Source organism: Phocoena phocoena, chromosome 16 (genome assembly GCF_963924675.1).
Source record: "Phocoena phocoena chromosome 16, mPhoPho1.1, whole genome shotgun sequence".
NCBI lineage: Eukaryota > Metazoa > Chordata > Mammalia > Artiodactyla > Phocoenidae > Phocoena > Phocoena phocoena.
In genome coordinates, this window is record NC_089234.1 from 55,390,114 (window position 1) to 55,417,393 (window position 27,280).

Below are 27,280 nucleotides of genomic sequence, written 5' to 3' on the forward strand. Positions count from 1 at the left end.
GCTATTTGAATGCAAACCAAACTGGTGGTTGTGTGGCTGCCACCAGGAGTTAATAACAAGTGTCAACACCTCCCCCCCCAAAACAAAACAAAATGAAACATGGGGCTTCCCTGGTGGCGCAGTGGTTAAGAATCCTCCTGCCAATGCAGGGAACACGGGTTTGATCCCTGGTCCGGGAAGATCCCACATGCCACGGAGCAACAAAGCCCGCGCGCCATTACTACTGGAGCCCGCGCGCCTAGAGCCCGTGCTCTGCAACAAGAGAAGCCACCGCAATGAGAAGCCCACACACCATAACGAAGAGTAGCCCCCACTCGCTGCAACTAGAGAAAGCCTGCACACAGCAGTGAAGACCCAACACAGCCAAAAATAAATAAATAAATATGTAAAAACAAAAAACAAAACATGTTACTCCCTAGCTTTGGTGACAGTGTGATTGCTTATAATTCTATCAGTAACTTTTAATAAGGGAGCAGCCACTGACTAAATTATTAAGGACTGAGCTTGAATACAGTTAAGAACCTAAGAGCAGAACAGCTAGGCACAAGGAACGAAGAGTTCACAGATGTTTAACTTAGGCTCTGTTACCCTCTATATGGAAGCCAGAATCACACTGATACAAATCTGTAGGAAATCCCCAGCCCCCTTGTTGCCCTGGGGCATGTTGCTCCCTTGCTGAGCCCTTCCCCAGATGTCCCAATAAGAAGCCAGCTGGCTGACTCCAAGCTCCCCTCTGCCCGTGCGTAGATCAGTCGGAGGGGGGGCCCGAAGGTGAGGCGGAAGCACCAAACACTAGGCCCTGCTGACAGCACCTCCCCTGCCCAGCCTGTGGTTCTGATGTCTGGTACCCCAGGTGGTGCTGCTTCTCAGCCTGGCGCCGACTGAAGTCATGTGGTCTGACAGTGGTTTGGGGCATAAGATGAGAAATCCCTTTGGGGTTGGTAACAAATGGCCTCTCTTTCTGTCTCCAGGCTCCACGTACAGTGTCTTGTCCATCATGCCCTCAGACTCGGAGAGCAGCAGCTCCCTCAGCAGTGTGGGTGAGTACCACCTTCCTGGGCACCCCTCCTTCCTGGAGGACACCGGCCGGTCGGGGGTCTGGTTATGAGCTGGGGTGGCACTGGGTGCATGGGGTGGGAAAGTTGGCCCACACCTGTCAGATCATTCATGGAGTCATCTTCTGTTGGTTCCATTCACATTTCCTCTCATCAGCACGTCCTCTTAATGGAGGAGGGCAGAACGCTGTTCCTGGTGTTAGGAGGGAGGTGCATGACACAGAGGCACCTGTGTCACCATGTTTTCACTTTGTCAGGGCACAGCGCTTCTCAGAGAGCCCTTTGCCTCCGACCCCCAGGCCTCGTAGTACACAGTGACCACTATCCAAGAGACTGGCCCCTTTGGGGGCTGTTGTTTGTGAGCAGGACTGGCCCACTGGGAGTGTTGTCTTGGGCACAGGAGTGGCCAGTCCATGCCGAATTCGGTGTGTCTCTGGATGTGGGTCCCAGGAGCCCATAGAGGGAGGCTGGCCCTGCTGTCACTTCACTGAAGACGTCCCAGAGGAAGGTTGTCATAGTCTCCCAGTCTTCCCGCGCCTCTGTGGCCCATCTTCTGTGTCACATGCCCTCTATTTAATGCCCTAGTGTAGCTCTGTGTCCTGGTTTGACCTTGATGGATGGGTACACCTTCAGTGGTGTGGTGAGTCCTGGAGTTTTTGAGTTGGAAGGGCTCACAGAGGTCATCTGGTCCAATTCTTTCTGTTTCCTCCAGTAGACAGATGGGGAAATGGACACTCAGAGAAGGTAAGTCTCGTGCCTGAGCTTCTAGAACCTGCCCGAGCTTCTAGAACCTGCCCAGGGCAGTCCTCTTATGTGTTAAGTTGACTCATACGGAACACCTCCAGGGGGCCAGAAGTGGGCTTGCGATATAGCGGTGAATAGGCAGACCTGGTCCCTGTGCTCATGGATCTTAGGGTCTCCTGGGGAGACAGTCAGATGAGTAGATACAGTAAGTGAGGTCAGAGTGGTGAGAGGGGTATCAGTAGGGGGCACTGTATTTGTTTTCTAGGGCTGCCCTAGCAAAGTGCCATAAACTGAGTGACTTACGCAATAGAGATTTATTCTCTCACAATTCTGGAGGCCAGAGTCTAAGATCATTGTGCCCTGAAGGCAACCAGGAACGGGTCTTTTCCAGGCCTCTTCTCCTTCTGTTTGTGTGCCGGCAATCTCTGATGTTCCTTGGCTTGTAGATGCATCACCCCAGTCTCTGCCTTCATTTTCACATGGTGTTCTCTCTGTGTGTGTCTCCAAATTTCCTTTTTTAAACAGGACACCATTCACATTGGTTTAGGGGCCCGCCCTACTCCAGTATGACCTCATCTTAACTTGATCATCTCTAAAGACCGAATTTCCAAATAAGGTCACATTCACATTTACTGGGGATTAGGACTTCATCGTCTGTTTTGTGGGGCACAATTCAGCCCCTCACAGGTCCCCTCGTCCCGTCTAGGGTTCAGGGAGGACTCTGCTTGGGACCACAGTTCACTTTGTCCTGCCTGCTTGGGTTGGTGAGACACAGGGATTGAATGATGGGGCTGCTGGGATTTTGAACACGGGGCTGGCTTTCAGGAAGTGCATGGGCCGGGCAGGCAGTCAGGATGTGTGGAATGGTAATGTGGGGTTTTGTAAAATGGAGCTGGTTGAGCTCTGAGGGCACCTACCTGTCTTGGCCTCACCCTTTTCCGGCTCCATATTCTGCTTGGGAGCGAGGTACAATGATCTGATATCTGACAACTCATTCACATTGACCCTTCAAGGCTTAAAGTGTTAACTTTCCTAGGAGCATTTGCATTTTAAAAGGAGATTCTAGAGAAAGATAATTGTTTAAACCACAGCAAGTATTGGTAATGGTGGAATTTCAGGCCTGAGTAAGAAGGTATTTTTTTGTGCAGCTGGACCTTCATATACTTTGGAAGAGCATCATGTCAGTGACCCACCCTTTGGCCCTTGGGATGGAGGGGTCACCAGTGTCCCCGGATACTTGTTGGCAGGCAGGCTGCGAGCAGAGCTCTACTGTACTTCACTGTCTGGGCCCCTGTCTTGGATGCTCAAAGACCTGGTTGCATCCCTTCAGGTCAAAACCTCTCCAGTTCACCGGTAGCCAAGTTTTCCTTCTCTTGCTTTTCTGTGTAGAGTTGACGTTGACCTTGGGATGGGTAGCCCCATTTTTCTGCAGGCTGACTTGAATGTCCCCGTGGCTGTATTGGCCAGAAGGCCTTTGGCTGCAGCAGTAGGGAATACCTACTCATACTGCCTTAGACAGCAGAGGAATGTGTGATCTCACATGGTAACTGTGCTGAGGGTGGGCTGAGTACATCGGGTGTGGCTTTGCGGGCCTCTGTGTGGTGTCTTCCCTTGGGCTGATGGCAGGGGTCAGCCATCACATCTAGACCTGACAGTGTCCAGGGCTACAGTGTTCGTGGTGGGAGCCTCTAGCCACACGTGGCTATTTAAATTCCAGTGAATTAACGTGAAATAAAATTTAAATCACTAGTTTCAGTAGTTACACTAGCCACATTTCAAGTGTTCTGTAGCAGGGGTCCCCAACACCCAGGCCACGGACCCGTACCAGTCCGCGGCCTGTTAGGAGCCGGGCCACACAGCAGGAGGTGAGTGGTGAGCCAGTGAGCGAAGCTTCATCTGTATTTACAGCCGCTCCCCAACACTCGCATAACCACCTGAGCTCCGCCTCCTGTCAGATCAGCGGTGGCATTAGATTCTCATAGGAGCGCGAACCCTACTGTGAACTGTGCACCTGCGGGATCTAGGTTGTGCGCTCCTTATGAGAATCTAATGCCTGATGATCTGAGATGGAGCTGAGGCGGTGATGCTAGTGCTGGGGAGCGGCTGCAAATACAGATTATCGTTAGCAGAGAGGTTTGACTGCACAGAGGCCAAAATAAATCAATTGCTTGCAGACTCATATCAAAACCCTAGGGCTTCCCTGGTGGCGCAGTGGTTGAGAGGCCGCCTGCCGATGCAGGGGACGCGGGTTCGTGCCCCGGTCCGGGAAGATCCCACATGCCGTGGAGCGGCTGGGCCCGTGAGCCATGACAGCTGAGCCTGCGCGTCCGGAGCCTGTGCTCTGTAGCGGGAGAGGCCACAACGGTGAGAGGCCCGCGTATCGCAAAAAAAATAAATAAATAAAAATAAAAAAATAAAACCCTATCAGTGGGTCTTCCCTGGTGGCGCAGTGGTTAAGAATCCGCCTGCCAGTGCAGGGTACAGGGGTTCGAGCCCTGGTCCGGGAAGATCCCATATGCCACGGAGCAACTAAGTCCGTGTGCCACAACTACCTAGTCTATGCAACACAACTACTGAAACCTGCGCACCTAGAACCCATGCTCCGCAACAAGAGAAGCCACTGCAGTGAGAAGCCCGCACACCACAACGAAGAGCAGCTCCCGCTCGCCGCAACTAGAGAAAGCCCACGCACAGCAACAAACACCCAACACAGCCATAAATAAATAAACAAAACAAAACAAAACCAAAAAACCTCTCAGTGAGTGGCAAGTGAAAACAGGTTCAGGGCTCCCACTGATCCTGCATTATGGTGAGTTGTATAATTACTTCATTATATATTACAGTGTAATAATAATAGAAATAAAGTGCACAAGAAATGTCATGAGCTTGAATCATCCCCGAAACCATCTCCCGCCCCCTGCCGCCGCCGGTCCGTGGAAAAATTGTCCTCCCCTAGGCCGGTCCCTGGTGCCAAAAAGGTTGGGGACCACGGTTCTGTAGCACCTGTGGCTAGTGGCTACCATATTGGACCGATCAGATAAAAGAACAACTCCATCATCACAAATGGTCCAGAGGATGAAGGAGGCTGTCTCCTCTCGTGTCTCCTGATGAGCAAAGAAGCCTTCCCCAGCAGGTCCTCAGCACAGTCCCTGTCACTTGTCTGTGCCCAAACCATGGCTCATGCAGTGCGGTCCCTGGACCAGCAGCACCCAGGTACTTGATAGAAATGTAGGATTCCAGGCTCCAGAAGCTCTGAGGATGGGGCTCAGCATCCATTTTAACAGCCTTCCTGGTGGGAGATGAGTTGACCTAACCTAGTCCCCGGCAAAAGCACGGGAATGTCTGTGGCTGGCTTGGACCAGCCCCTTGGAGTGGAATGAATGGAGGTTCATCCATGGCCCACTGCAGCACCTCCTGGAGGAATCCCTCCTGGCTCAGCCTCACCTAGTCACGGGCAGAACACTTCTTTTCCTGGCCATCTCGGGCACACCCCCCGACCGAGGGGCTGGTGAGTCAGATGGAGACCGGCTGTTTCTGTTTGTTAGGTCTTTCTCCATGAACCTAAGGAAAGGCAAGGTCTTATAATAAAAACATCACCTCCACTTTCCCACTTACGTCTCCCTGACCAAGAACGTTTGGGCAAAGAACAGCAAGTTATATTTAGCATAAGAGAAAATTGGTAGGTGGAGCCTTGGGTATGGTATTTTCTCTGCAACAGCTGGTACCTGGTTGCCCCTCCCCTCTTCCCAGCTGGCATTAGGTCCTCAGGTGGTCCGCCCATTTCACCTCTTCAGCCTGACCCTCCTAACAACAGACCAACAGCCTTAAAGCTTGCTGTGTCTTTCCAGGCAATTTTCATCAGCCAAGCACGTGTGGCGGTTTTGAGGCTTCCCCCCACCCCGTGTGGCCTGTTATTTGAGTAACCTGCCTGTGGGTAGGCCCCATGGATCTGCCCAGGGGATGCACACTCATTCAGGCAGTCGATGTTTTTTTCTTCCCCCGTTCATCCTGATCTAATTGCTCAGGTACCTTTTTTTTTTCTCAACTTGGATAACTGGGGAAGTTTTAAGAAGAGGAGACATTCTTGGGCAGCATTTATAAAATGAGCCTTAAATTTCGTGCAGATTGAAGTAACAGGAGAGCTTTCTCATTAAGGAGAGAGATCTGGTTTTGTTAGCAGAAGGATCTGGAGGGCTTCCTTCCTATCCCAGCAAAGATTCCTTGAAAGTACAGCTTCTAGTTGATAGAGGATGGTGGGGTGAATGAGCATGGAGGCAAGGCTGCACCCTGACCCCTTGTCCTCTGACCCTTCCTTCTCTGATCCTTTTGGATCCGGGGCCTGTTTTCTCTCAGTGCATCAGATGGACGGGAGCACCTTGTCATCTTGGAGCCCGTGCTCGGCACTCATAGAGATCACAGGGGGGCCTGGCTCCAGGCCTTACAGGCTAACCAGGTGTCTTAGTCTGTCCAGGCTGCTATCACAGAACACCACAGATTTGGCAGTTCAGAAACAACACACATTGATTTCTCACAGTTCTGGAAGCTTGGAATTCCAAGATCAAGGCAGCGTCGGTGTCTTGGGGGGCCCGCTTCCTGGTTCATAGATGGTGCCTTCCCGTTGTAACGTCACATGGCAGGAGGGGGAAGAGCTCTCTAGGGTCCCTGTTAGAAGGCCACTGATCCCATTCACGTGGGCTCCACCTTCATGACCTGATCACCTCCCAGAGGCCCCACCTCCTAATTCCACACGGGGTGGGGGGGTAGGACCTCAACATAGGAATTTGGTGGGGTACACCAACATTCAGACCAGAGCACCAGAGAGAGTAGCGACTGGCCGTTTTGCCTTTTGTAAAACAAGGAGACAGAGGGGAAGGAGCAGCTCTTTCTAACGAGGGGCGTCACAGGAAGCTTCAGGGAGGAGGTGGCCCTCGAGTGGGGTCTTCCAGGAATGGCGCTCTGGATGTAGGAGCAGCCTGGAAGCAACAGGCCATCGTCACCTGTCTTGGTTTGGGTTTCGGCAAACTGACCCTGAGTCAAGGATTCGAGAGCAAGTAGCTTATCTGGAAGGAGATCTGGGAGCTGGGCAAGGCTGCAGCTGCTGCGCTGGAGTCTAACCTCCTTCCAGTCCAAGTCCAGGAGGAGCCCCGCTGCAGTCCTGTGCTGACCAAGTAGGGCATCCCCTGGGCATCAATGGGCGATGCTTTCAAATGTAGTGGGTATTGGACAGCCGAGAAAACAAGGGATTGGTAAGCCACTCTGGCCAGACAGTGCGACTTTGGTCCAGACCAGAGGTTCTCAAACTTTATCAGGCATCAGACTCACCTGGAGGGGAGCGCTGGCTTCTCCCCCAGGGTTCCTGATCCGGTAGGTCTGGGTGGGGCCTGACCTGTGCATTTCTAACAAACAAGGTCTCCAGTGAAGCTAAGGTGCTTTTGGAAGCACTGCTTCAGGACGTGGGATTGTGTCTCTCCCCGATGGCTCTGGCTCTTCTGGGCTGGAGGTGAGGATGGCTTGGTTTTGCTTGCTGTGGCCTGTGATGACCATGGTCTGCTGTTTTGCTTCTCTCCTGACAGCCAGGGCCTGGAGGAGGCCAGGAAGTTTACCTGGGCGTCCCTGCTCCACCCACCTGACCACTTTGGGCCAGTGCCCATTTTCTCCTTGGCCTCTGGTACCACGGGCCCACAGGGCTCTGAAGCAGAGCTGTGACCTCTCTAGCTGTAAATAAGACTTGGTGGGGGAGTGGCCTTCAGGGTCAGCTGGAGTGTGGTGTGACAAGGGGGCTAAGGACAAAGGGCCTTACAGCCAAGACTACCGAGCTGCCGGGCTCTGGCTGAGCCTCAGTGGTCTACAGAGAAGGCTGCACTTGCATCGGCCAGGGTGTCCGGGAGGAGGAGCCAGGACTCGTGATGGCGAAGGGGCTCTGCTCCCCTTGGCTGCAGTGTTCTTACACCAAGGCCCGGAGGAGTGAGAGCTCTGTCCAAACTCCAGGGCCTGTGCCGGCTCTCCTGGCATCTTCCAGCACTCGTTTTGGGGCCATTTTAGTCCAGTCCAAATCCCTTAACCCCGGAATCCCATCCTGAATATAAAAATGAATAAAAGAAACTCTTTCTTTTCTTAAGTTTTCCTTTTTATTAACTAATTAATTAATTAGTTTATTTATTTATGGCTGTGCTGCATGGCTTGTGGGATTTCAGTTCCCCGACCAGGGATTGAACCCAGGCCACAGCAGTGAAAGTGCTGAATCCTAACCACTAGACCGCCAGGGAACTCCCCTGCCTTCTTTTCAAGTGGGTTCCAGATTTGGGAAGGGGAAGGAGTGAAGTGGGGGGAGAGTGGACAGTTTTGCATTTGAGTCCCAAAGAACAACTGCACAGAGATAGAATTTGAGGCTTCTGTGGACAGCTCACTTGACGTTAGTTTTGATTTTGCTTGTTCTTGAAAAGGTTTACTGTAAACACAGTGGCTGGTCGGGGGTGACAAGCCACACCTCTTCGTTGGTTGCGCCTGTCCTGGGTCACTTCAGTTTAGGGCACCACAGTGTTGTTGTTTTTTATTTTTTTTAACTTCAGATTTTTTTAAAAGTCATGTTCCGTGAGGTACGATTTACGTACAGTAACATTTATCCTTTTTGGTGTATAGTTTGATGAGTTTTGATGAGCACATTGGTTATTTAACCACTTCCACAATTAAGGTATAGAACAAATCCTCCACCCTGAAGAATTCCCTTCTGTGACTTTGTAGTCAGCCTTTCTTCCCTCTACCCCCAGGCCCTGGCAACCACGGATCTCTCTTCTGCGTCTGTAGTTTTGCCTTTTCCCAAATGTCGTGTAAATGGAAACATATGGCGTGTGGCCTTTTGAGTCTGGTTTCTTGCACTCAGCACAGTGCATTCGCGAGTCCCTGTTCCCCTTGCCCTCGTGTGTACCAGTAGTTTGTATGATAGTGCTTTTTTGTTGCTGAGAAGTATTCCGTTATATGAATATAACACTGTCGTTTATCCATTCGACAGCTGCTATAAACAGTTGTGTGCTAGCTTTTGTGTGAATGTAAATTTTCATTTCTTTTGTGTAAATATCCAGGAGTGGGATTACTGGGTAGTATGGTAAGTGCATGTTTAACTTTATAAAAGACTGTCAAAGTGTTTTCTGCAGTGGCTATATGATTTCATATTCCCACCAGCAGTGTTTGAGAATTCCAGTTTCTCTGCATCCTTGCCAGCATTTGGTGTTGTCACTTTTTTTTTAACTTTAGGTCTTCTGGTAGTGATAAAGGGACTTGGCAGTTGTCTTCAAATACTTGCATGTCTGTTGTTTAGAAGAAGAATTACAGTTGTACCTTGTGGCCTTTGTTTTTTTTTTTTTGGTTTTTTTTTTGGGCTGCGTCGGGTCTTCGTTGCTGCGCTCAGGCTTTCTCTAGTTGCAGGCTTTCTCTAGTTGCAGTGAGCGGGGGCTACTCTTCGTTGCAGTGTGTGGGCTTCTCATTGCGGTGGCTTCTCATTGTGGAGCACGGGCTCTAGGCACGTGGGCTTCACTAGTTGCAGCACATGGGCTCAGTAGTTGTGGCTCGCAGGTTCAGTAGTTGTGGTGCACGGGCTTAGTTGCTTTGCGGCCTGTGGGATGTTCTGGGATCAGGGATTGAACCCGTGTCCCCTGCTTCGGCAGGCGGATTCTCAACCACTGCACCACCAGGCAAGTCCCTACCTCATGATCTTGGGTGGGTAGGTAGATCTAGGGTCAGTGGGAGAAATACAGATTTTAACTCAGTACGTAGAATAATTATCTGGGGAGAGATTAGATGGGCTTTGCTGTGAAGCAGTGAGCTCCCTCCCTGTGCAGGAGTTCAGACGATCTTCGTAGCTATTTAGGGGATTCTGGCAACCATTTTCTTAAAAGGACTGCATCATCTTCAAAATGTTTTTCAACCCTGCGAGGCAAGTGAAACTTTATGTTTAATTGAATGGATATGGAGAGGGTTTTCTGCAACACTTGCTGTTGTTTTGGAACTTCCTGGCTTAGCACATCTTGGGATTTTTCTTGAGGGCCACCTGCGGCCCTCCTCTGCCCTCCGCCCTCCACCCTCCTTATTGTGAAAGGACAGGGGTATCCAGGCAGCAGTTTCCCTAAGTCAACCTGCTCTGTGATGGATTCACAGGCCTGGACGGCCTCACTTTTTGTGTGTTTCATGTATGCTCAAGCCTTTGGGGCAGGGGAAGGGAAACAGGAGGCCACTCCTGTCGGGAGGCCGGGCAGGGTAGTGGACGAGGCCCTGGGTCTGGAGGTGAAGCTGGATTTGCGTGGGTATCCTCCGGTTTCCCAGCTGTGCAGTTTTGCTAGACGTCAGTTTCTCACTCGGTGATCACAGCACGTATCTGGGAGGGTACTGTGGGTCTTAATGAAGTGAGAACCCAGGTGCGTTTAGCACAGAACCCAGCGCGTAGGCTGTGCTCAGCAAATGACAGCGCTCACGTCCCTGTGTGTGTGATCGGCTGCCCCCAGGTCCAGCCAGCTGCAGAGCCAGTGGCCTCGTCCTGCTGGAGACAGACAGGAGGCGGTGGCTGTATGTCGTGACAGGTCTGATGACCCCTACTTCTGTCCTGCTGCTGCTTCTCTGTCCAGCCTCCGCAAAAGCCAAGGGCTACATCTTTCTGTTGCTTCATTTTTAAAATGGGGTGGAAATTCTTTATCTCCCTGGAGGCAGATTGCTGGGCCTGGTGGTGCTTTTCAGTTCTGAAATTGAGATCTGATGTTTCTCTGATACTTACTGAACTTGACCACAGGTCAAGTCATTCTCAAGGCATGGTCTGGTGTCCCTGAGGTCCTTTCATGGAGCCAGTGAGGTCAGAACTGTTTTCATAACGATCCTGAGATGACACTTGCTTTTTGCACTCTCGTCCTCACACAGACTCCGCTGTAGAGTGGAGTTTCTTACAGGTTCCATCCACGGTGTGTGATGTTGGACGGATGTGAGACTCTGGCTGTCTTTATTAGGCCCGATGTCAAACAGCATTACGCAGATGCAAAGCCATGCCATTCTTTTCGCTGTGTTTTTTGTTTTGCGGTAGAGAGTGCAGTTAATTTTTCATGAAAAGCCTTAATGTGAATATGTAACGGGTTTGGTTATTTTAAAATCAGTAAATATTTTAAAATACCTTTTTAGTTTTAATTTCTAATCTGCTAGATATTGTTAGATATAACCCCTATGAGCAAAAGCTCTTTGGAGTCCTCAGTCATTTTTAAGAGTGTATAGAGGCCCTAAAATCAAACCATTTGAGAACTTTTAGGTTGAGGCCTCGGGCACTGGGGTCGGGCAGAAGGCACTCCATACGCCATGCTGTCATTTACTGGCTTGGTGACCTGGACCCATTATTTAAGCTTGAGAAGGTTTTGTTTGCTGATCTGTAAAATGGGAATAGCAGCAGTATCTTCCTTAAGGGGATGGAATGGGATAATGTATGAAAAGCATCTCATAGACCGCCAGGCATGGAGTGAGTGCCACTCATGGTTGTCTTTGGGAGGCCGCAAGGCACAGCAGCAGAGAGCACGTGCTCCGAATCCGGGTGCCTGGGCTCTCGTCCAGGGCACCACTTGCTGTCTGCGGAAGTTTAAGTTGATTCCTTAAGCTTGCTGCGCCTCAGTATTCTCACCTGTAAAATGGAGATGATAATATTCTTACCACCTCTGGGATCGTTGGGAAGGTTAAATTAATGCCTGGGGCATCTGTGTTGTGTGCTGTTGTGTGGTTGGTTGTGACTGTTTACATTGAAATCCTTCTTTTCCGGGTGCTTGTTGGGTCTGTTCATGCCACTGTCTTGGGTTTGTCAGTCCTCCAGAGATCATGTCCCCCCCGCCCGGCCCCCCCAGGGGCTGGTTAGATGCCGAGTTTTAGTTGTAGGCCTCTCCAGAAGGGGGTGTCAGGCACGTGTCCAGAGGAAGCCCCACATGTCAGACAGCCGGGTAAGTTAGTGCAAATCAGATGGCCTTCGTAGAACTAGAGCGCATAGAAGTGCCTTCATTTGCCAAAGAGGAAGACGTTACACAGCCGCACAGAGCTGTAACCAGCCTGTTTTCCAAAACTCCTGGGGGGGGCAGGGGTAAGGATCCAGGGTCTTTGGGGAAAGGCGAGGGAAGGCTTCTCAGGCTGTGGACTAGAACCCATGGAGGGAGGGAGATGCTCGGGGGAAATGGTGATCCTGGGCCTCAGCTTAAAGAACATTTTGGCCGCAGAGGTCTGGCCTGAGCACAAGAATCCTGGTTGTTACGGAGGTGCTGGCTTTAAAATAACGTGTTTCGAGGGGTACTGGATTCAGTGGTCGGCATACCGACATTGGATAACACTGAGCTGGGGAGCTCGAGTCTCCTGCCTCAGACCATGGTCTAGCTTGTCACCCACAGTGTCGAAATCTCCATCCTCCCTGCCACTCCTGGAAGATGCAAGGCCACATCTGAGTGCCTGTCTTGGGGGACACTCGGTTTGCACAAGAAAATCAGCCAACAGCGGTCTGCTGGGGGGCAGCGGTCAGGATGACACAGAGTCAGAAGACATTCGTCTTGCCTTTTACACGTTACAGGGCTACTGGGGAGACAGATACTGTGTCCCTGGGGTGAGTCCGCCTCTGGATCACATCCATAAACTGGGATGACTTCTGTGGGTTACTCTGACCCCACTGAGGATCTCTGAGGGTTAGAGGGCTCAGGGGAACACATGGACGGAGTTAACAATAAAAGCACCATGGATTTGTCTCTTTTTCTGGGACATTTGAGTGAGGTGCATACTTCCTAGAAGCAGATTGGGATCTCGTCAGAGGTGCTGGTGGTGGCCACTGTTCCTTGGTAATAGCATAAGGCATGCGATTCCCTTCAGGACATGTCTAGTCCTAGGGACAAATGACAAGGGCCTGGTGTGGGCTGGGCAGTCAGAGGTCCTGGGACTTACCTGCACCCCATCCCACTCACCTTGGCCGTGGGCGGCTCTCCCTGTAGCTCCTCCAAGCTGCACACCTGGGCTGGTTGAGCAGGTGCTTTAGGCAGTCGGGCGGCTTGGAAGAGGGAACTGTGTGGAGTGTCCAGCCCTGATCAGGGGAAGACGGGACACAGCCCTTGGGCCCAGCTTTGGAGCTGGCTCCCTCTGTCCTCTGCCAGCTTCTCTGGGAAGCTATAACTGTGTCTTCCTCTTCAGGCCGTGCCTTCCACCTTGCTCAGGCTGGCCTCTCTGTGCCCAGGGGTGGGTGACAGCTGGTGTTAGCAGAGCAGGCAAGGATGCAAAGATCAGGGCCAAAACAGTTCCATCCTGGAGGTGCCAAAGCTAGGTTGGAGGGAGAGAGGGGGACCTCACTCAGGGTCCTCAGCCAGGGCCCAGGTAGTGGATGCTGGAGCCAGACCGCCTGGGCTCTGGTCCCAGCTGTGCCTCTTACACTCTGACTTGGCGGTGTCCTCTGGGAAAGGGGGATGTAACAGGACCCACCTGGTAGGGTGGTCGTGAGGAGCGAATGCAAGCTGAGAGCCCAGAACAGCGCCTGGCTGCTGGTGGGAGCCGTGTGAACACGAGTTCTCTTTGTCACCTTCCTCCTGCAGGCACCACCGGGAAGGCGCCGTCCCCACCGCCGCTGCTCACTGACCGGCAAGTGAATGAGAAGGTGGAGAACCTCTCCATTCAGCTGCGGCTGATGACCCGGGAGAGGAATGAGCTGCGGAAGCGCCTGGCCTTCGCCACCCATGGGACCACCTTCGACAAGAGGTGGTGACCGTGCCCCTCCCCCGCCGGCCCGATGGACAGGGTCACCACCCCCTGCCCCAAGGCGTACCCTTAGCTCCTGAGAGCCCTGCTGCCTGCCCGAGTGTCCTTCCCGCCACCCACCCGTGTAGGCCTGGATGTGGGGAGCGGGGCGGAGGCTTGTTATGCTTCCTCCAGTTCAAAATCGGAGTCTATGGCCTGAATCACACAGCTTGGGGATTGAGAAGTGTGCGTGGGTGTGTCCATCCTACACTTGGCTCCCGGCACTGGTGTGCTCTTGTTTGCATGTGTGTGCGCGCGCGCGTGTGTGTGTACCGGCCTCACCGCCTTTCTACTGGCCTTGCCGATGGTCATTTGGTGGGTGGTCTGGGTAGCAGCTGGAGGCTCCTGGTCCCACTTTGGTGCCTCCTCCCTGGTTGGTTGGATGGCCCTGACCTTGTCACCATCCCTTTCCCAGGCCTCTCTGCCTTCCAGCCCTGGAGACAATATGCTTCTCTCTCTGTCCCCTGTTTGCTGCTGTGTGCAGCCGCTGCCCTAATAGAGATAGTCAGTCACCCTGTTGCTGAGCCTTTGACTGCTCTGTCCATGGGCAAGGGCACTGCTGTCTCCTGGATACCCCGGCCTACTTCATTGTTGAGTGGATCTTTATGTGGTTTGTAAACATGTTAGTTGTTTCCTGCCACGTGTGTGTTTTAGAAAGGGTTGGTCCCACCTGGCTTTTTTGTTATTTTGAAGAAAACCTTTGACCACTTCTTTTGTTGGGATTGAGAGGTAGATACCAGGGAAGGGTTGTGGAGGTGCTGGCAGGGGTTCCGAGGGGAGCAGCAGCAGGGCTGGTTTAAGCTTTCCTTCAGGAGCATCGGGGGTGTGCGCCTCATCCTGGGGAGGATTTTTCTGGGGTGATGTCAGGGCTCAAAGCCTGCTCCTAGAGGTCGCTTTTATGAGGATGTGTCTCTCAGACAGCTCGAGGGCAGGGCAAGTGAAGACGGTGTGCAAGTGTGTGTCGTCCACATCTGCTTTCATGCCACCGAGGCAGAGTAGTGGCTGCACAGAGATTGGCCCTTTACAGGGAAAGGTTTCTGATGCCTGCTCTAGGGCAGGGGTTCCCAGGCTTGAGCTCGCACCAGGGTCACCTGCAGGGCTTGTTAGAGCACAGATGGCTGGCCATTCCGCCCTCCCTCCTGAGCGTCCGATTTCGGAGGTTGGGGGCTGGCCTGAGAATTTGCATTTCTAACAAGTTTCCATGTGACTACAGTGCTTGCAGGTCTGGGGACTCCTGGTCCTGGCCACTTTTCTCAATCTTGGCTGCACGTCGGAATCCCTTGGGGAGCTGAAAAATCCCCATGTCTGAGTCCTACCCTCAGGGATGCTGACGTAATTGGTCTGGGCCTTGTCTATTCGTTATGTACCCAAGATTGAGAATCATCGCTCTAAGGAGAGGAGGAGCTTCATCCCAGGGACTGCTGAGCCCCCTGTGCGTGCAGGCCTGGCGTGTGGCGTCCGGGGGGCTCCCAGAGCACAGGAGCACCTTGCCAGCTCTCCCGGCCCATGCAGGGAGTTCAGCAATCAAGGCCCTCCGTCCTGGGGATCCGGATTCTGTTGGTCTGGCTGCGGCCAGGACACCTGGGCTTAGCAGGCACTTGGGGGGCGGCAGAGGGGGCCTTGGTGTTGGTGGTATGCAGGAGACCAGTGTTCGGGAACTGCTGGGCTGGAGTGACCTAGGACGTGGCTTCCCAGGGAAAGACATTCTTGTCATTGTGATCCCGGGGCCAGTGTTCACTGGGCTGTTTGCCATCTGGGCCAGGCCCTACCACAGGCTGAATCCGGACTACGAGAGGCTGAAGATCCAGTGTGTGCGGGCCATGTCAGACCTGCAGAGCCTGCAGAACCAGCACACCAACGCCCTGAAGAGGTGTGAGGAGGTGGCCAAGGAGACCGACTTCTACCAGTGAGTGGGGCCTGCCTGGCCAGGGTTCCCAGCGTGCAGGGAACCGCTGCCTCTTGCCAGTCTTCAGTTCTGGACCTGGAGCCTGGGGTTATGGTCCCATCCTGCCTCTGCCACATAGCAAGCGGTGGGCCTTAAGCACGTGCGTTTGTGGCTTTGGGCCTCAGTTTTCCATACCATCCATTGCCAGCTTCAGAAGCACGGTTGGTAGGAAAGTGGTCGAATGTGTGAGACAGTAGGCCAGGCAGATCACTGTGGACCTCTGGGTCCCTGCTGGGGCTCTACTGCCACAGGAGAGGCAGATGGGGCATGTTCCCCTTTGGTCTCCTGGTGCCCCTCTGAGGGCATTTGCCTGGCCACCTGCTGACATTTGCCAGGCCTCAGCACTTGGAGGTGCCAGGTCAATGCCAGGTAGGGGCTTATCTCCTTTCCTTGGCCTTCACATGTGTGCCACTGTGGTGTCAGGCTCTTAAAAAATTAGTTTGGGTCTTTCTGGCATGTGGCTGACAGCAGGCTTTGGCCTGCCTCTGCACGCTGCTGACCTGTCTGGTGTGTTGGGGGTACTAGGACCTGGAGGGGGTGCTGGTGCCTCGGGTGGGAGTTGGAGGCTGGCTGGGCTCACTGTGCCGTGTGGGATTTCAGCACGCTCCACAGCCGGCTCCTGAGCGACCAGACCCAGCTGAAGGATGATGTGGACATGCTGAGGCGGGAGAACGGACAGCTGCTACGGGAACGTAACCTGCTCCAGCAGTCATGGGAGGACATGAAGCGGCTCCACGAGGAGGACCAGAAGGAGATCGGTGACCTCCGGGCCCAGCAGCAGCAGGTAGAACCGGGCTGGGCGGTGGGGGGGTGGACCAGACCCAGGTCAGGCATTCACCCACTCATCATTCATTTACCAACCCCCCCCCCCAACACACACACCTACCATCTCATCTACCCACCCGCCCACCCACCTACCCACGCACCTACTTACCTACCTACCGTCTACCTGCCTACCACCCGCCATCCATCCATGTATCTCTCCCCTTATCCACCTACTCATCTGCCACCCATCCATTCCCCCACCCACTGTCCATCTACCTGCTGACCCACGCACACCCATCTTATCCACCACTGTGTGTCCATGTGATTACTTAGCAAGTATTTTTGGTGTCAGCCTCTTGTGAGGCATCGGGCCATCTGTGAGCAAACACTCAACCCTTGTTTTCCTGGACTCTGCAATCCAAGGGGGGATACAGATGTTAATCAAATAACCACACACATTTTGTATTGTTATGAATATCGCAAGGGCTACCAAGGAGGAGGTTCTATGTGGTATGTATGCTGTGTCACAGGAATTCGACTTAGTCTGGGAGCTTTGGGCATCTGTAGCTTCTTTCCTTTGTATGGATTGTGTGAGATTACAGATGGAAAGAAACTTGCAAATGTTAAAATTCTGTGCAAATACAAGATGGTAACAGTTACCATCGTTATTCTGGGGTGAGAGTATGTCCTGCTGCCCTTGCTGCTCTCTGCGTTCGAAGTTAGTTTCTTCACTTTGCTCAGCTCTTGTTTCACGTTGACAGCAGTGCATGAGGAGCAGGCCAGTCAGAACACCGCTTCCTGCGAATGATGTAGGCCAGTGCCTCTTCTCTCGTAGCTTATGGTCTGGAACTGCCTGGGCTGCCCAGGGACGTGGCAGGGACTGATGATGCTCTGTGTCCATAGATGGTTGGACGTTTGGGGTTGGAAGACAGTCCCAGGCAGAGGCAGAGTGTCCTGCTAGCATTGCAGCATGGGTCCGACTAAGCAGAGCCCCTTCCCCATCAGAAACATTTACGGTTCCCCAGTTAAAGCAGGACCATTGGGGCTTGATTGACACAAAGCCAGTATATAACAATCTGAACTCATCTGGTAATTTAGCGTGACGTTGCCTTTGTTGCTTTTGTTTTCATTTACAGTTAACATTTTTTAAATTGTGAGATTATTGCAAACTTACAGAAGAGTTGCAAATACAGTACAAAGAATTTTTCTCCTGTATCACTCAAGAATAAGTTGCCAACCTGGTGCCCCATCACCCCTGAACATTGTGTACTTCTTGCAAACAGGGATATTCTCCTGTATAACAGTGACAGTGACACATCAGGAATTAACGTTGATATGTACTACTGTCTAATCGTCAGACCCGGGTCAAGTTTTGCCAGTTGTCTCAATAATTTCTTTAATAGGAAAAGGATCCCATTCAGAATAACGCACTGCATTTAGTTGTCCAGTCTCTTTGGTCTCCTTCAGTCTGGAAAGTTCCTCAGGCTGTGACCTGCATGACCTTGATGTTTTGGAAGATTACAGGCTAGTTATTTTCTAGGTTGTCCCTCAACCTGGATTTGTTGGATCCCCATGGTTGGGTGAGTTTTTGCATCTTAGGCAGGAATGTCACAGAAGTGATGCTGCCTTTTTCTCATTGCATCCCGTTGATTGAGACTTGGCTGGATACGACTTATTACTAATGATGTTGATCATTTGACTAAGGTGGTGTCTCTAGCCGCCTTCTCCAGTGTAGTGATACTTGTTTTCCCTTTATACACCCCCATACATACACACACACTCATGGTTTCCTGTTTTACACTGTGGCCATGGGGAGCCCCTTCAAGCTTGCTTGTCTGTCTTTTTGACATGTCCCCTCATTTTTTGAGCACTTTCTTGATTTCTGGCATAAGAAGATGTTCCAGGTTCATTTTCTAACTTCCCTGCCCTAGTCCTGGAAATCAAACATTTCTCCTAGGAGTCCTCATTCCTTTTAGTGGAAAATGGTATTTAGAAGCATGATCTGAGTCCTGGGTCTAGTTGATGTGCTCATTGCTCCTGGGTGTAATCGCTCCAGGCCCTCTCAGTGGACAGAATAAGGAATATCTGAGTACACCGCCACCGCTCCCCAGCCCCCCGCCACCACACACACTCACTCATACCTGTTTCCATGTGTCTCTCTCCCTCTTCCTAATATATTTATACCTTCAATATGTAATCTGTGTATTGGAAACCATGAGTTCACACTGACATTTCCAGTTCCAGTCCAGTACTACAATATAACAGGGTTCATTCTTGTTTTCTTCCTTTCCATTTTTGTAACTGCATTTCCTAGTAGTGAGAAACCTGGTTCTGATTATTCTTAATCTCTTTACTTGGTCGGTCTCCCGGGAGTACCTGCCTGACTTTCCCTCTGCCGCCTCCCTCCCACGCCATCCCCGCTTCTGACCCGTTGTGGGATCCCCATGCGCCTATGCAGGGCCCCTCCTCATCCCATGCAGGCTCCAGTGGCCACTCTGGGGCACCCCTTGCCCAATGGAGCCTCCTGCCCTACTCTGCCTTACCAAATGGCTGTAAGGTTAAATAGTTCAAAACGGGGAAGGGCAGCCCTTTCTTCATGTTTTTATACTACTTTTGAAATTGCAAAATTAATATGCGTTTTGTGAAGATGGGAGTAGAATAGGACGTGCTCTCACTCCGTCTTGCGAGAACACCAGAATCACAACTAACTGCTGAACAGTCATCGACAGGAAGACACTGGAAATCACCAAAAAAGATAGCCCACATCCAAAGACAAAGGAGAAGCCACAATGAGACCGTAGGAGGGGTGCAGTCACAATAAAATCAAATCCTGTAACTGCTGGGTGGGTGACTCACAAACTGGAGAACACTTATAGCACAGAAGTCCACCCACTGGAGTGAAGGTTCTGAGCCCCACATCAGGCTTCCGAACCTGGGGGTATGGCAATGGGAGGAGGAATTCCTAGAGAATCAGACTTTGAAGGCTAGCGGGATTTGATTGCAGGAGTTAGATAGGACTGGGGAAAACAGAGACTCTGCTCTCGGAGGTCACACACAAAGTAGTGTGTGCATCGGGACCCAGGGGAAGGAGCAGTGACCCCAGGGGAGACTGAACCAGACCTACCTGCTAGTGTTGGAGGGTCTCCTGCAGAGGCGGTGGGGGTGGGGGATGGCTCTGTCTCACCATGAGGACAAGGACACTGGCAGCAGAACTTCTGGGAAGTTTTCCTTGGCCTGAGCCCTCCCAGAGTCCGCCATTAACCCCACCAGAGAGCCCAGGTAGGCGCCAGTGTTGGGTCGCCTCAGGCCAAACAACCAACAGGGAGGGAACCCAGCCCCACCCATCAGCAGTCAAGGAGATTAAAGTTTTACTGAGCTCTGTCCACTAGAGCCACACCCAGCTCTACCCACCACCAGTCCCTCCCATCAAGCCTCTTAGAAAGCCTCATCCACCAGAGGGAAGACAGCAGAAGCAAGAGGAGCTACAATCCTGCAGCCCGTGGAACACAAATCACATTCACAGAAAGACAGACAAGATGAAAAGGCAGAGGGCTATGTACCAGATGAAGGAACAAGATAAAACCCCAGAAAAACAACAAATGAAGTGGAGATAGGCAACCTTCCAGAAAAACAATTCAGAATAATGCTAGTGAAGATGATCCAGGACCTCGGAAAAAGAATGGAGGCAAAGATCAAGAAGATGCAAGAAATGTTTAGCAGGGCTTCCCTGGTGGTGCAGTGGTTGAGAGTCCGCCTGCTGATGCAGGGGACACGGGTTCGTGCCCCGGTCCGGGAAGATCCCACATGCCACGGAGCGGCTGGGCCCATGAGCCATGGCCGCTGAGCCTGCGCGTCCGGAGCCTGTGCTCCGCAACGGGACAGGCCACAGAGGTGAGAGGCCCGTGTACCGCAAAAAAAAAAAAAAAAAGAAAAAAAAAAAAGAAATGTTTAACAAAGACCTAGAAGAATTAAAGAACAAACAAACAGAGATGAACAGTACAATAACTGAAATGAAAACTACACTAGGAGGAATCAATAGCAGAATAACTGAGGCAGAAGAACATATAAGTGACCTGGAAGACAGAATGGTGGAATTCACTGTTGCGAAACAGAATAAAGAAAAAAGAATGAAGAGAAATGAAGACAGCCTAAGAGACGTCTGGGACAACATTAATTGCACCAACATTCGCATTATAGGGGTCCCAGCAGGAGAAGAGAGAGAGAAAGGACCCGAGAAAATATTTGAAGAGATTATAGTCGAAAACTTCCCTAACATGGGAAAGGAAATTGCCACCCAAGTCTAGGAAGCACAGAGAGTCCCATACAGGATAAACCCAAGGAGAAACACGCCGAGACACATAGTAATCAAATTGGCAAAAGTTAAAGACAAAAATTATTGAAAGCAGCAAGGGAGAAACGGTAAACAACATACAAGGGAACTCCTATAAGGTTAACAGCTGATTTCTCAGCAGAAACTGTACAAGCCAGAAGGGAGTGGCACCATATACTTAAAGTGATGAAAGGGAAGAACCTACAACCAAGATTACTCTACCTGGCAAGGATCTCATTCAGATTTGATGGAGAAATCAAAAGCTTTACAGACAAGCAAAAGCTAAGAGAATTCAGCACCACCAGACCAGTTCTACAACAAATGCTGAAGGAACTTCTCTAAGTGGGAAACACAAGAGAAGAAAAGGACCTACAAAAACAAACCCAAAACAATTAAGAAAATGGTCATAGGAACATAACATGTCAATAATTACCTTAAACGTGAATGGGTTAAATGCTCCCACCAAAAGACATAGGCTCGCTGAATGGATACAAAAACAAGACCCATATATATGCTGTCTACAAGAGACCCACTTCAGACCTAGGGACACATACAGACTGAAAGTGAGGGGCTGGAAAAAGATATTCCATGCAAATGGAAACCAGAAGAAAGCTGAAGTAGCAATACTCATATCAGATAAAATAGACTTTAAAATAAAGACTGTTACAAGAGACAAGGAAGGACACTACAATAATGATCAAGGGATCAATCCAAGAAGAAGATGTAACAATTAGAAGTATATATGCACCCAACATAGGAGCACCTCAATACATAAGGCAAGAGCTAACAGCTATAAAAGAGGAAATCGACAGTAACACAGTACTAGTGGGGGACTTTAACACCTCACTTACATCAGTGGACAGATCATCCAAACAGAAAATTAATAAGGAAACACAAGCTTTAAATGACACAATAGACCAGATAGATTTAATTGATATTTATAGGATATTCCATCCAAAAACAGCAGATTACACTTTCTTCTCAAGTGCCCAGGGAACATTCTCCAGGATAGATCACATCTTGGGTCACAAATCAAGCCTGAGTAAATTTAAGAAAATTGAAATCATATCAAGCATCTTTTCTGACCACAATGCTATGGGATTAGAAATGAATTACAGGGGAAAAAAACCGTAAAGAAACACAAACACATGGAGGCGAAACAATACATTACTAAATAAACAGTAGATCACTGAAGAAATCAAAGAGGAAATCAAAAAATACATAGAGACAAATGACAAAACATGACAATCCAAAACTTACGGGATGCAGCAAAAGCAGTTCTAAGAGGGAAGTTTATAGCTATACAAGCCTACCTCAAGAAACAAGAAAAATCTCAATCTAACCTTACACCTAAAGGAACTAGAGAAAGAAGAACAAACAAAACCCAAAGTTAGCAGAAGGAAAGAAATCATAAAGATCAGAGCAGAAATAAGTGAAACAGAAAGAAAGGAAACAGTAGCAAAGATCAATAAAACTAAAAGCTGGTTCTGTGAGAAGGTAAACAAAATTGATAAACCTTTAGCCAGACTCATCAAGAAACAGAGGGAGAGGACTCAAATCAATAAAATTAGAAATGAAAAAAAAGTTATAACAGACATTGCAGAAATACAGAGCATCCTAAGAGACTACTACAGGCAACTCTATGCCAATAAAATGGACAATCTGGAAGAAATGGACAAATTCTTAGGAAGGTATAACTTTCCATGACTGAACCAGGAAGAAATAGAAAATATGAACAGACCAATCACAAGTAATGAAATTGAAACTGATTAAAAATCTTCCAAGAAACAAAAGTCCAGGACCAGGTGGCTTCACAGGTGAATTCTATCAAACATTTAGAGAAGAGCTAACACCCATCCTTCTCAAACTCTTCCAAAGAATTGCAGAGGAAGGAGCACTCCCAAGCTCATTCTGTGAGGCCACCATCACCCTGATACCCAAACCAGACAAAGATACTACAAAAAAAGAAAATTACAGACCAATATCACTGATGAATATAGATAAAAAAATCCTCAACAAACTATTAGCAAACAGAATCCTACAGTACATTAAAAGGATCATACACCATGATGAAGTGGGATTTACCCCAGGGATGCAAGGATTCTTCAGTATATGCAAATCAATCAATGTGATACACCATATTAACAAACTGAAGGATAAGAACCATATGATCATCTCAATAGATGCAGAAAAAGCTTTTGACAAAATTCAACACCCATTTTATGATAAAAACTCTCCAGAAAGGGGGCACAGAGGGAACCTACCTCAACATAATAAAGGCCATATATGACAAACCCACAGCCAACGTCGTCGTCAGTGGTGAAAAACTGAAACCATTTCCTCTAAGATCAGGAACAAGAGAAGGACGTCCACTCTCGCCACTGTTATTCAACATAGTTTTGGAAGTCCTAGCCATGGCACTCAGAGAAGAAGAAAAAGAAATAAAAGTGATACAAGTGGGAAAAGAAGAAGTAAAACTGTTTGCAGATGACATGATACTATACATACAGAATCCTAAAGATGCTACCAGAAAACTACTAGAGCTAATCAATGAATTTGGTAAAGTTGCAGGATACAAAATTAATGCACAGAAATCTCTTGCATTCCTGTATACAAAATGATGAAAAATCTGTAAGCGAAATTAAGGAAACACTCCCATTTACCATTGCAACAAAAAGAATAAAATACCTAGGAATAAACCTACTTAGGCAGGCAAAAGACCTTTATGCAGAAAACTCTGAGACACTGATGGAAGAAATTAAAGATGATACCAACAGATGGAGAGATACACTGTGTTCTTGGATTGGAAGAATCAATATTGTGCAAATGACTATCCTACCCAAAGCAATCTTACAGATTCAGTGCAACCTCTATCAAATTACCAATGACATTTTTGACAGAACTAGAACAAAAAATCTTAAAATTTGTATGGAGACACAAAAGACCCCGAATAGCCAAAGCAGTCTTGAGGGAAAAAAGCAGAGCGGGAGGAATCAGACTCCCTGACTTCAGACTATACTACAAAGCTACAGTAATCAAGACGATGTGGTACTGGCACAAAAACAGAAATACAGATCAATGGAACAGGATAGAAAGCCCCAGAGGTAAACCCAGGCACCTATGGTCAACTAATCTATTGACAAAGGAGGCAAAGATATACAATGGAGAAAAGGCAGCCTCTTCAGTAAGTGATGCTGGGAAAACTGGACAGATACATGTAAAAGAATGGAATTAGAATACTCCCTAACACCATACACAGAAATAAATGCAAAATGGATTAGAGACCTAAATGTAAGACCGGACACTATAAAAAAAAACTCTTAGAGGAAAACATAGGAAGAACACCCTTTGACATAAATCACAGCAATATCTTTTTTGATCCACCTCCTAGAGTAATGGAAATGATAACAAAAATAAACAAATGGGACCAAATGAAACTTAAAAACTTTTGCACAGCAAAGGAAACCATAAACAAGACGAAAAGACACCCCTCAGAATGGGGGAAACGATTTGCAAATGAAGCAATGGACAAGGGATTAATCTCCAAAATATATATAAAAAGCTCTTGCAGCTCAATTTTAAAAAAACCAAACAACCCAATCCAAAAATGGGCAGAAGACCTAAATAGACATTTCTCCAAAGAAGACATACACATGGCCAAGAAACACATGAAAAGCTACTCAACATCACTAATTATTAGAGAAATGTAAATCGAAACTACAATGAGGTATCACCTCACACAGGTCAGAATGGCCATCATCAAAAAATCTACAAACAACAAATGCTGGAGAGGGTGTGGAGAAAAGGCAACCCTCTTGTACTGTTGGTGGGAATGTAAATTGATACAGCCCCTATGGAGAACAGTATGGAGGTTCCTTAAAGAACTAAAAGTAGAATTTCCATATGACCCAGCAATCCCACTACTGGGCATATATCTGGAGAAAACCATAATTCAAAGAGACACACGCACCCCAATGTTCATTGCAGTACTGTTTACAATAGCCAGGTCATGGAAGCAACCTAAATGCCCATCAACAGACCAATGGATAAAGAAGATGTGGTACATATATACAATGGAATATTATTCAGCCAGAAAAAGGAACGGAATTGGGTCATTTGTAGAGATGTGGGTGGATCTAGAGACTGTCATACAGAGTGAAGTAAGTCAGAAAGAGCAAAACAAATGTCGTATATTAACGCATATATGTGGAACCTAGAAAAATGGTACAGTTGAACCGGTTCATCACAATGTTTGGCAGAAATTGAGACACAGATGTAGAGAACAAACGTATGGACACCAAGGGGGGAAAGCGGCAGCAGGTGGGGGTGGTGGTGTGATGAATTGGGCGATTGGGATCGATATGTATACACTGATGTGTATAAAATGGCTGACTAATAAGAACGTGCTGTATAAAGAAAGAAAATTCAAAAATTCAATAAAATTTTGCATTTTGTAACACAATAAAAGAATCAAGCAATAGAGACATTTAAAAAATAAAAGAATTCTTCGTGTAGTCTCACTCCACGGAAATGACTAACCATAGCTATGTTACTTTGAAAAGCTTGAGATTTATATCTGTACACATAGAACCCTTTATATCTTGTTAACGTATTTGAGAAAATGGAATCGCGCCGTTCCTTTTGTTGCTAACATTTTCTGCTGAATATGTCACGTGCATCCTTCTATTTCAATACAGATCCTCCTTCCGTGTTTTTAACGGCTGCAGAGTATTGAGTTACATAGGAGCATCATCGTTGATTTAACCGGTCTCCTATTGACTGACCCTTGGACTAGTTTCAGTATTTTCCCATTATAAACTATGTTCTGTTGAAAAATGTGTTTCTGTGCCTTATTTTGTTTCTCTGATATTTCTTGAAGTCTTATGTGGAGTACACAGTCCAGGCTCCGTGCAGGCCGCTAAGCTGGATATACTTGGAGATATACCTGGCGTCTTGTCCACGAGCCCTCTGATGAGGGGGCTTGGTTGTGTGGGGGAAGTCTGGTGGTGGGTGTGGGTAGGCCTGGCCCAGCAGTGGTAACGGGAAGGTTCCTGGAAGGGGAGGTGAGTGCAGGCCAGGGCAGCAGGAGTCCAGCTGGGACAGAAAGCCCCGCCGCACAGCAGGCGTGTCCGCAGCCTACCTTGCTGCACCATCTCAGAGAAGCAACTCTCACCCTCCACCTTCCTCTCCTCCGCCCTTTAACCTTCCGGCCCTGGAGGGGGCGGGGCGGGGCGGTGCTCTGGGAGCATTGCTTGAAGGATGAAGTGAGGCCCCAAGGAGAAGGTGCTGGACCCGCATTTCTTCTGGGGGCGGTGGGAATGGTCTGCGGTTAGACAGTGGCAGTTGCCGCACAGCTTTGTGGATTCACGACCTTGTGAATATTCCAAAACCCATAGAATTGTGCACTTTAAAGGGTGAATTATATGGTATGTGATTTATATCTCAAAATAAAAGGCTCCAGTTACCACTTGGTCATAAAAAACCAAAAACATGCCCTCTTGAGGCATGATGTTTTATTGCCTCCCATTCTCTGACTTCCCTCAGGACCCAAACAGCTTGTATGCGCATCCAGGCCAAGATGATGGCCTCCTGTCCCCCGCTTCCCGTCCCCTCCACAAGTGACCTGGGAAGGCTTTCTCCCAGATGCTTCCATCTCACATCACTCCTCTTCTCCTTTTCCTATAGCGCTGACCCTTGGGTGGGTAGTTGATTACAGTGGTCAGTGACTTTCCCCGGTTCTCTTCAGCTGGACCAGTGCCCCTTAGCAAGTGGCCTGGGGGCCACCTCAGGGCCCCCCCCACCAGGAGAGGAGGGCCCAGTGTCTCGGGTGGAGGTGAGGGGTGAGGGGTGTGTCTGAGCTGCCAGGCCACCTGCTCTCCCCAGCCAGTGCCTTAGCATTTTCACCAGGTCTGGGACGGGTGCTGGGCTGTGAAAAGCTCAGGTCTTGGATAGGCCAACAGCCGAGAAAGCAGGGCACATGGGGGTGGCCACAGGTCTCCTCCCTGCAGGCCCTGGGGCCAAAGGTTGACCTCACTGGACAAGGCCGGTTTTGTTGCCTGGTTCCTCCCACGCCTTGTTAACTTGAAGAGGCCCTTGCGGGGGTAAATGGTGCTGTTTGACTTGCATGTTTGCTTGAGGGATTTGTGGGCTCCCAGCCTTCTACATGATTTATCTCGGAGGAAATGAGGCAGCTGTGTGGGAGGGCACTGTGGGCCTGGGGCCCGGGACCTCTCCCTCTCGAGAGCAGCAGACAGGTGGTTTTTCTCATGTGTTTGCATGCGTGCGAGCATGCGTGCGTGCGTGTATGTGTGTGTGTGTGTGCGTGTGGCCAGGGGGAGCATGGTATGGCAATTCCATCTCCAGGGGACCGCAGTCAGAATGCACCATCTGGATGCCCAAGTGTTCCAGGGCGGAGATGGCCAAGCCTTGGTGGGGCAGCAACGTAGAGGGTAGTTTTGCATCTCCTTACTTTACAATAATGCATATTCTTTGGTTAAAGAACAAAAAACTTCAACAACAGTGAAGTCACCCACCCCCACCTCAGCCCTGGTGTCACTCCCTGGAGGTGACTGACCTCTCTGAACCGCTTGGGATATTTCCTTGTGGACATTTGCTATGTCATACTTAACACACAAAGTTTTGTTTTTATTTTCTGCCACCTGCCTTTTT

General features: G+C 49.4%; 1 protein-coding gene across 1 annotated transcript in view; it reads left to right on the plus strand.

Moving 5' to 3' along the window:
* The window catches only part of DLG5 (discs large MAGUK scaffold protein 5), a 118,542-nt gene that overhangs the window by 44,537 nt on the left and 46,725 nt on the right, over positions 1-27,280 (plus strand). The window contains exons 2-5 of the mRNA XM_065894206.1: positions 972-1,040; positions 13,370-13,532; positions 15,334-15,477; positions 16,117-16,300. Of these exons, the coding sequence (XP_065750278.1) occupies positions 972-1,040; positions 13,370-13,532; positions 15,334-15,477; positions 16,117-16,300 (560 nt within the window). The remainder of the gene's footprint in view (positions 1-971; positions 1,041-13,369; positions 13,533-15,333; positions 15,478-16,116; positions 16,301-27,280) is intronic.